The 10958-nt window shown below is 37.2% G+C and overlaps 1 protein-coding gene across 1 annotated transcript in view; it reads left to right on the plus strand.

Annotated features, from left to right (window-relative positions):
- Positions 1–1657: 1657 nt before the first annotated feature.
- LOC144958241 (uncharacterized) overlaps positions 1658–10958 on the plus strand; it is a 30894-nt gene continuing 21593 nt past the window's right edge. Inside the window, exons 1-2 of the mRNA XM_078890078.1 lie at positions 1658–1841; positions 8063–8236. Coding sequence (XP_078746204.1) covers positions 1680–1841; positions 8063–8236 — 336 coding nt within the window. The 5' untranslated portion in view covers positions 1658–1679. The remainder of the gene's footprint in view (positions 1842–8062; positions 8237–10958) is intronic.

The following is a 10958-nucleotide window of genomic DNA, read 5'->3' on the forward strand; positions in this document are numbered from 1 at the left end:
AGACTGTTCACCTATTTTACGCAATGGCTTAGGTTTGACAAGGATTGATTGGTCATTGCTTGACCTCAAGTTTCTATTGGGGACATATATGTTTAGAAGGTCTTTAATATAGGAGGGACTGTTCGTGCTCAGGGATTTGTAGACAACAGTACAAATCTTATAGGCAACTCTTTTTTCAACAGGAAGCCAATGTAACTCACGGAGAAGAAGAGTTGCTGACGGATATTTTTTGTTATTGCGTACAATGAGCCTGGCTGCGTTATTTTGAGCAACCTGAAGTTTGCTAATTTTGTCTTTAGTTAAATTCGCCCAAAGGGAGTTACAATAGTCCAATTTAGATAAAACCAAGGAATTAATTAAAAGTTCTGTTATATGCTTCGGTATTAAATTACGAATTTTGCTTATTTTTTTTCATTTCTATGTACATAGATTGTATGGTGTTATTCACGTGGCTTGTCATGGAAAGATCTTTATCAATGATGACGCCAAGGTTTTTTGCTTTATTTGAAAATTCTATTGTGCTATTTCCGAGAGTAATTAGTGATTTATTTGCCTGTTTAAGGATACTCGGTCTTCCACACATTAAAATCTCAGTTTTACTATCATTTAATTTTATCTTATTGTGGTACATCCAAGATTTAATCTCATTAAAACAGCTCGTAATTCGTTGTATTAAGAACTGTAAATTACTAAGGGGTGCTGAATCATATATTTGCGTATCATCTGCATAAAAATGATAACTCAGATTGAATCTGGATATCACACTAGAAAGGGGCTGCATATATACAGTAAAAAGGACAGGGCCAAGAACAGAGCCTTGTGGCACTCCAAAATTTAGTAATACTTGTTCTGACTGAACACCATTCACCACGACAGTCTGCCATCGATCCTGTAAATATGATGTAAACCATTTAAGGGCAATTCCTTTTATGCCGAACGTATTTTCTAGTCTTCTTAACAAAATGTCATGGTCAATGGTGTCAAAGGCAGCTGAAAGATCTAGAAATGACTTTGGGTTTGAAACGAATATTTTTTGTGTTCGTGGATAGCTCACACGGTAGAGCCACGCTCTCACCTGCCAGGCGGAGTTGTCGTACCAATAAGGTCGCAGGTTCAAACCCCACCACCGCCGCGAAAAAAAATTTTATTCTCTATTGTCTTCTGGCACTTTTCTACTCACTTCATATCTTGTAGATTTCACACGACAGTCTACCTAATCACATTAAACGACAAAGTGACATTATAGCACTTTGATTCCCCTTGAAAAACTCATTGGTTTTGATAAACAAGTAAATCAACTAAACTAGATTTATAGTGTATTATTAATTTGTTTTCTTCTGTGTGTCCAATTTTGGCTACGCATGTAGCCATCTGGCAACCCTGTGTGAATCCGCATTTCATTGCTCAGCGTGTACCTAGTAAAGTAAAATTTTGATTGTACAATTTCGCAAAACAATTATATATCAAAGCGATTATTAAATTAAGTGACATTTGATTTCCGTACTTTAACGATTGTAATTAGGTGTAGTAAAAATATTTATGCACGTCAAATTAGAATAGAGCATAAAATAAATAGTCTTACTTCGTAAAATTATTTTGCTTTACTCAATTCGTTGTCCGTCTACATTTGACGGTCACAATTCGTTTCTTGTTTTCTATTCAGAATGTAAACAACAAAGATGGCAGCGATGGGATTGAGAAGAGCTTTCGGTTTTCAACCAATAAACATACTGTTTGTGTTATGCTTTATCAGAAATGTTTACATGTCTATGGATATGGAGGAATTGAAATCTATTTATTATGGGCTTGATATATTAAACGAGCCTGTTACGATTAATCAGGTATGCAATGATTTGGCTCAAGATATTCTTTTAAAAACTTTTACTCTGGGAAGCCGTTGCCGTTGATAATAGTAATAGCCTGGCCGTGTGTAGTGTAGGCGACTATTTTCACCGTAAGGAAATATCTTGGTGGACGGTTTTCACCTTACGGTAATGATAGTGTGGGAGACTTTTTTCCACCGTCGAGTAATATTAATATTACGCTGTGATTATCCCCAGACACCTGTCTGGGGATAATGAAAATTCGTTATCCCCAGACACCTGTCTCTGGGGACTGGGGATAACCCAAGGCCAAGGGCTGCGGTTATTCAGAGTCGACTCCCGACTCTGAATAACTGTCTACGGTTATTCAGAGTCGGGAGTCCACTCTGAATAACTGTAGACAGTTGACTCTGAATAACTGTAGACAGTTATGAGTGATGAACTTCCAATTACCAACCTTTACCAACCACACGGTTTTTCTGTTTTTTTTTTCTTCTCTCCCACCTCTGTTTAACCCTACGGGAAAAAATTGTTTTACTTTTTGGTATTTTCTTGTCTCTTCTGTCATGGCAGTTTTTTGCATCGGTGATTTGCATTGCGGCCGACTCTGAATAACCATCTACAGTTATCCAGGGTCGACTCTGAATAACCATCTACAGTTATTAATGATATATGTTATCCAGGGTCGACTCTGAATAACCATCTACAGTTATCCAGGGTCGACTCTGAATAACCATCTACAGTTATCCAGGGTCGACTCTGAATAACCATCTACAGTTATCCAGGGTCGACTCTGAATAACCATCTACAGTTATCCAGGGTCGACTCTGAATAACCATCTACAGTTATCCAGGGTCGACTCTGAATAACCATCTACAGTTATCCAGGGTCGACTCTGAATAACCATCTACAGTTATCCAGGGTCGACTCTGAATAACCATCTACAGTTATCCAGGGTCGACTCTGAATAACCATCTACAGTTATCCAGGGTCGACTCTGAATAACCATCTACAGTTATCCAGGGTCGACTCTGAATAACCATCTACAGTTATCCAGGGTCGACTCTGAATAACCATCTACAGTTATCCAGGGTCGACTCTGAATAACCATCTACAGTTATCCAGGGTCGACTCTGAATAACCATCTACAGTTATCCAGGGTCGACTCTGAATAACCATCTACAGTTATTAATGATATATGTTATCCAGGGTCGACTCTGAATAACCATCTACAGTTATCCAGGGTCGACTCTGAATAACCATCTACAGTTATCCAGGGTCGACTCTGAATAACCATCTACAGTTATCCAGGGTCGACTCTGAATAACCATCTACAGTTATCCAGGGTCGACTCTGAATAACCATCTACAGTTATCCAGGGTCGACTCTGAATAACCATCTACAGTTATCCAGGGTCGACTCTGAATAACCATCTACAGTTATCCAGGGTCGACTCTGAATAACCATCTACAGTTATCCAGGGTCGACTCTGAATAACCATCTACAGTTATCCAGGGTCGACTCTGAATAACCATCTACAGTTATCCAGGGTCGACTCTGAATAACCATCTACAGTTATCCAGGGTCGACTCTGAATAACCATCTACAGTTATCCAGGGTCGACTCTGAATAACCATCTACAGTTATCCAGGGTCGACTCTGAATAACCATCTACAGTTATCCAGGGTCGACTCTGAATAACCATCTACAGTTATTAATGATATATGTTATCCAGGGTCGACTCTGAATAACCATCTACAGTTATCCAGGGTCGACTCTGAATAACCATCTACAGTTATCCAGGGTCGACTCTGAATAACCATCTACAGTTATCCAGGGTCGACTCTGAATAACCATCTACAGTTATCCAGGGTCGACTCTGAATAACCATCTACAGTTATCCAGGGTCGACTCTGAATAACCATCTACAGTTATCCAGGGTCGACTCTGAATAACCATCTACAGTTATCCAGGGTCGACTCTGAATAACCATCTACAGTTATCCAGGGTCGACTCTGAATAACCATCTACAGTTATCCAGGGTCGACTCTGAATAACCATCTACAGTTATCCAGGGTCGACTCTGAATAACCATCTACAGTTATCCAGGGTCGACTCTGAATAACCATCTACAGTTATCCAGGGTCGACTCTGAATAACCATCTACAGTTATCCAGGGTCGACTCTGAATAACCATCGACAGTTATCCAGGGTCGACTCTGAATAACCACTTCGTAACCAAATTTCGTTATCCCCGGACAGATATTTGAAACTCAGCTCTTTAAAACAATTATCCACAGTCCAGAATATTGAATGTTTTCCGAATGCACATAGAATAGAAGGCTGTCACTGTCATTATCCCCAGACACCTGTCTCGGGATAACTAAATTTGGTTGTTCCCAGACAGATATTTGAAACTCCGCTTTTAAGCAATTATCACATTCCAGAATATGGAATGTTTCCAAATGCACATAGAAATAAGGGAAGTTAATAAAATATCTATAAAAACATAAAATTAACCAACATTAAATCAGTTGTTATTGCATATACACAATATGCATCGGCTTTGAAGTGGGTGTCATGGCCGAATGGTTTAGTCGTCTGCCCTGGAAGTTTTAACAGAATCGACGTTGCGGGTTCAAATCCTGGTTCCGCCACATAAAAAAAATATTTTTTTTTTACATTCCGTCTTCTTTTTACAGAACGATGCAAGGGATAAATGTCCCATCCATCCTCCCCACCCCCCACCTATTTTTTTTTAAACTCTCTACTCTCTCTCTCTCTCTCTCTCTCTCTCTCTCTCTCTCTCTCTCTCTCTCTCTGAGTTCCTTTCTAGTTTCTAGCAAATTGTCATATTCGTCCCCACTCCGATCTCAAAAAGTGTCTAAAAAGGATAAATAATTAAGCAAACAAACAGAAATATTGAGAGAGTGACCAAATAGTCAGATAAAGGAGAAAAAAACAATTTTAAGAAATTCATGCTCAGAAACGGAACAAGAGGTAAAACAAAAAGGAGAAAATAATAGACTAGCACAAAAAATAAAAAAAGGAGGTGGGTGGAGGATGGATGGGACATTTATCCCTTGCAACGTTCTGTAAAAAGAAGACGGACTGTTAAAAAAAAAAAGTGGCGGAACCAGGATTCGAACCCACAACGTCTATTCTGTTAAAACTTCCAGGGCAGACGACTAAACCATTCAGCCATGACACCCACTTCGAAGTCGATGCATATTGTGTATATATGTAGTAACAACTGATTTAATGTTGGTTAATTTTATGTTTGTTATGGATATTTTATTAACTTTCCTTATTTCTATGTGCATTTGGAAACATTCCATATTCTGGAATGTTGATAATTGTTTAAAAGAGCGGAGTTTCATATATGTGTCTGGGGATAACGAAATTTGGTTATCCCCAGACAGGTGCCTGGGGATAATCACAGCGCACATAGAAATAAGAAAAGTTAATAAAATATCTAAAAATAATAATAATAATAATAATGCTGAAAACTTATATAGAGCTATAACTCCGAGACACCAGACTCTAAGCGCTTAAATTACAAATTACTTTGGCTGAAACATACTCATTCACACACACAAGCACACACACACACACATACACACACACAACACAACACACAACACAAACCAAACCTATCTTGCTTCTCATACCATCTACTAAAATCGAAACAAATATGTTTTAAGCGAACGTTTTAAAATAGACAAAGATTCTTTTTCACGAATGCTCTGCGGTAAGGCGTTCCAAATAGAGGGTCCAAAATGAGAAAAGGATCTCATTCCAGCATTTTTCCGAATTCGAGGGACAACTAGTTTTGTGGAATCACTGGCCGAACGTAAGGGGCGGGGTTTTGAATATCTTTCAATTAGTTCTGAAAGGTAGGAAGGGGCAGTACCTTCAAGACAACGATACACTAAAACACAAGCTTTGAATTTAATTCTTTTCTCAACAGGCAGCCAATGCAGGTCATGAAGTAGAGGTCCGGCAGAGTCGCACCTACGCTTCATAAATACTAGTCTGGCAGCGCTGTTTTGGACAATCTGAAGACGTTTCAGATTGTATTGCGAAACGCCAAACAACAGAGCATTACAATAATCCAATTTCGATAGTACGAGGGACACAACCAGGTGCTTGGTCACATCCTCAGATATGAACCGTCTAATGGAAGCAATCTTTTTTAGTTGGAAAAAGAGAGATCTAACCAAATTATTAACCTGATGCTCCATCGACAGTCCGGAGTCTAAGAATGTGCCAAGGTTTTTCACTTTGTCAACAATTTGAATAGAGGCATCCCCCAACTTCATGACACCAACTTCAAAGTCGACGCATATTGTGTATATGTAGTAACAACTGATTTAATGGTGGTTAATTTTATGTTTTTATAGATATTTTATTAACTTTCCTTATTTCTATGTTGCATTTGCAAATATTCCATATTCTGGACTGTGGATAATTGTTTAAAAGAGCGGAGTTTCAAATATCTGTCTGGGAATAACGAAATTTGGTTATCCCCAGACAGGTATCTGGTGTGGAAGGCTATATTCACTGTACGGTGATAATAGGGGGGGGGGGGGGGTGACCACTTTCACTGTACGGTAATATCTTGGTGATAATAGTGTGGGAGACTTATTTTCACCTTACGGTATTATCTTGGTGGGGACGATTTACACCGTACGGTGAAAATAGCCTGACACACTATTTTCACCGTACGGTGATAATGGTATCTTGATAGCTAACAAACTTCGCGGCGCTTGTCTGTGTTGAACCCATGACCTCAAGAAATCGAGGGTAGCGGCTCAAGATAGACATAGAGATTGAAATCACTATTTCTCGAGTTGTGAATAGCTCGCACTCATACAGTAGAGCCACGCCCTCCCCGGCCAGATTTTGTATGTGTTATTGTTGTACCAGAAAGGTCGCGGGGTCGAGACCCTATCTCGCCGCCACGAAATTGGAAAGCTTCATCGGTAACTGTAACCAATTCTGAATACGCCATCCCGCCTGTATTATTATAGCCTTCCAAAAGCTCATCATGACAAATATTTGCTCCTAAGAAAAAATACAACCTAGTACCTCTAACTATCCCTAATAGGAAAAACAAACGACCTCTAACCATCCCTAATAGGAAAAACAAACGACCTCTAACCATCCCTAATAGGAAAAACAAACGACCTCTAACCATCCCTAATAGGAAAAACAAACGACCTCTAACCATCCCTAATAGGAAAAACAAACGACCTCTAACCATCCCTAATAGGAAAAACAAACGACCTCTAACCATCCCTAATAGGAAAAACAAACGACCTCTAACCATCCCTAATAGGAAAAACAAACGACCTCTAACCATCCCTAATAGGAAAAACAAACGACCTCTAACCATCCCTAATAGGAAAAACAAACGACCTCTAACCATCCCTAATAGGAAAAACAAACGACCTCTAACCATCCCTAATAGGAAAAACAAACGACCTCTAACCATCCCTAATAGGAAAAACAAACGACCTCTAACCATCCCTAATAGGAAAAACAAACGACCTCTAACCATCCCTAATAGGAAAAACAAACGACCTCTAACCATCCCTAATAGGAAAAACAAACGACCTCTAACCATCCCTAATAGGAAAAACAAACGACCTCTAACCATCCATAAGAGAAAAAAAAAACAAAACAACCCTAGGACTGTTTTGACTGCCTTTCAATACCTCACAAATCAAAATGGCGACCGAGAATCAAAACAATGGTCAAATTAGGAAATTTTTAACTTTCACAAACCTATGAGGGTTTTTTCTATATGATGACAAATTGAATAAATAAACGTCTAACAAAAGGTCCAAAGTGAAAATACAAATTGAGAGAAATGCTATAACGAGGAGCTTTCGGGAGGCCTCCCTTGTTCTCGGCAAACTTTTTCTTTTTTTTTTTAACTGGTCTGCGTGCAGGAAGAAAATGATTTCGGGTCGAATTCTAATGGTCTGGATGCAGAGGCACAAACTTCACAGTTAGTATCCTAGCTTCTGATTGGCTAATACATACGGTGAAAATAGTCTGTCAGGCTATTATCACCGTACGGTGAAAATAGCCTAAAACACTATTTTCACCGTACGGTGAAAATAGTCAGTCTGTTTACTTTTACTTTTACAAATTACAAATTTACACACATACAACCATTTTCAATTATAGATCTTAGGTAGGATGTCATTTCATTTTTCTTTTTATTTCAGGAAACTTCTGGGGGGTCAGTACAAGTGACATCTAAATATGGTCAGCAATACCAGTGTACATTTCCTGATCACTCAGAGTTAGAGAAGAAGAAAGAAGAAGAGGAAAAGGTGGCTGTGGAGACAGGTATTGTTGAGATGCTGAAATCAATGAAGACACAAGATTGTTTAGTCAAGGTAAATTTATTATTTCCACATTGTGTCATGTTATAGAGGTGCACCTGAAAAGATTTTCCATCTAAAAGTAAAAGGCAACAAATTGATTTTCTCAGCTCACAATTTTGCATAAGAGTCAGAGTAGAGTCAGAGTCAGAGCGAAATTTTGAAAGTTTGAAGAGTACATTTTTCCTCTGTATGTAAAAGTAAATTCAGTCAAAATCAAAGGAAAATATTGTATTAAAAAAGAAAAAGAAATCATATATAGACTTGACCTTTGGGTTAAGTTGTTTGTAAATGCATCAGTCATCAGTTTACTTTACTTATTTATATATATTGCAGTACTTGAGGCCAGAACTATGCTGTGTAGAGGTTTCTGGTAAAATGAAATTCAAAACTAATTGAAATTGTATTGTGCTCTCATATAATGTATGCCAGATATACAAATCTATATAAGGATGTTCAAAAGATCATTACATTTACATGCTGACAGGATTAAAAACAAGGTTATTTTAAGATTACATTCATTCCACAAATTTAGAATAAAAATCAACAAGAAAATATTTTTATGTGAACTTATTATTATAATCACAATAATGTTTGATTTTGAATGTTTTTGTTTCTGTTTGACAAATTACTGTCTATCGAAGGAAAAGCAGAGAGTGGTGGGAACTGCCTGAAGCCTGGGATGGTGAAAATACTAATGAAAGAATGATAATGGAGAGACTTGGGATGGGAACAATACAGACAATGTCTATTGAAGGAGTAATCTTCTAACTGTGAAAAAGAAAAAAATTGAAATTTATTTTCTTTTAGCTAATAGCTAGTGGAGAACCTGCAATATTTGCAGGGAAATAAAGGCTATTACACACGGGTGCTTGACTATTGTAATTATTATACCACTTATTGTAGAACATAACATAGATTGAGATGAATATTTTGAGCCATCACCAATCAAAAGTGGTCTGGTAATAAAGTCTGTTGGTGGGTGCAGGTTAAGCTGGCAGCAACACATCATCACTGCAAACTTAACTTGAAAACAATATTTAAATAAACATGGGATGGATTTTGACATGGACAAATCACAAAATTAGAAGGCATACACACAGAACTATTTATTTTAATTTTATGCCGTCATGGAAATTGAATTAGACTGAGACAAATCTTTTGAGCCATAAATTAAAAGTAAAAGGTCAAAATCGGCCGTGTAATAATAAAGTTCGTATTGTTGACAAACTTATTCTTCCAATTGGACAGATGAAATGAAATGAGGTCAACCGTATTGTTTATTCATGAAATTATTAGTATTAGAACCCATGAGGAAATGTTTTACAAACCTGAAGTTATACCACTTAAACTAAACAGAGAGCGATCAGGGCTGCCTGAAGCCTGGGATCCTGAAAATACAAATGAAAGAGTGGAAATGGAGGGGCTTCGGATGGGGACAATACAGACATTGATACCTGACACAATGATACCATTGTCTGGATTTTTCCCACCCAAAGCCTCTCCATTTTCACTCGTTCATTTTTATTTAAACTAAACAAATACATTATGCATGCTACTTTTGCTGATTAAAGCCCATCTGCCAACTCACCTAAACTGGTTGTCTTCATGAATTCCAACATCAAATGACCGGTCATTATGCCTTATCAGATTTTATAGATAATCATTTGAATCCACAGGTTTTAGAATTACACTTCATTTAGAAAGGGGCCATGAGTTTCTTGTTATAGCAATCTGTTAAAAAATATATATATATATATTTTTTTTTTGTTTTTTAATTTTTAAATTTGCCAGTAATTCTGTGCTTGTTGACAAAAATTTAACATTGGCTGAATGGAACAATATTGACCCTACACCTTTAACCCTCTCCTTACCAACTATAGGAAAATCGTCACATTCGTTACGATAGAACCAACATTTTTCTTTTGTAAATCACACAGTTTGAAGAATATTGTTGTTATAGTTATAAGTACTAAACAAAATATATTCTAGCGTGTTCTTATTCCCTTTGAATATATTCTAGCGTGTTCTTATTCCCTTTGAATATATTCTAGCGTGTTCTTATTCCCTTTGAATATATTCTAGCGTGTTCTTATTCCCTTTGAATATATTCTAGCGTGTTCTTATTCCCTTTGAATATATTCTAGCGTGTTCTTATTCCCTTTGAGTATATTCTAGCGTGTTCTTATTCCCTTTGAGTATATTCTAGCGTGTTCTTATTCCCTTTGAATATATTCTAGCGTGTTCTTATTCCCTTTGAGTATATTCTAGCGTGTTCTTATTCCCTTTGAATATATTCTAGCGTGTTCTTATTCCCTTTGAATATATTCTAGCGTGTTCTTATTCCCTTTGAATATATTCTAGCGTGTTCTTATTCCCTTTGAATATATTCTAGCGTGTTCTTATTCCCTTTGAGTATATTCTAGCGTGTTCTTATTCCCTTTGAGTTAGAGTTTTACAATTCTATATTTTATTGATTGATAATATAATGATGTTTTGAGGAAAATCTGGAAAATGGTCAGTAAGGAGAGAGTTAAAAAAAAAGAAAGAAAGAAAAGAAATAGATGTTCAGTACAAAAAGCACATAATATTAACAACCACACATAACGGATATTGCCAAGCATTAAGAATGTGTGCAATGGTGTATTTTGTCTCCTGTAAAATTTTTGTTCAAACCAGTTACAGTTTGAGAATGACGCAGTCAAAATGTCAATGTTAGACAATTGTAATGTAATTG

The sequence above is a fragment of the Berghia stephanieae genome, chromosome 12 (genome assembly GCF_034508935.2).
Source record: "Berghia stephanieae isolate SIO BIC M18660-M18661 chromosome 12, UCSD_Bste_1.3, whole genome shotgun sequence".
Classification (NCBI taxonomy): Eukaryota; Metazoa; Mollusca; class Gastropoda; order Nudibranchia; family Aeolidiidae; genus Berghia; species Berghia stephanieae.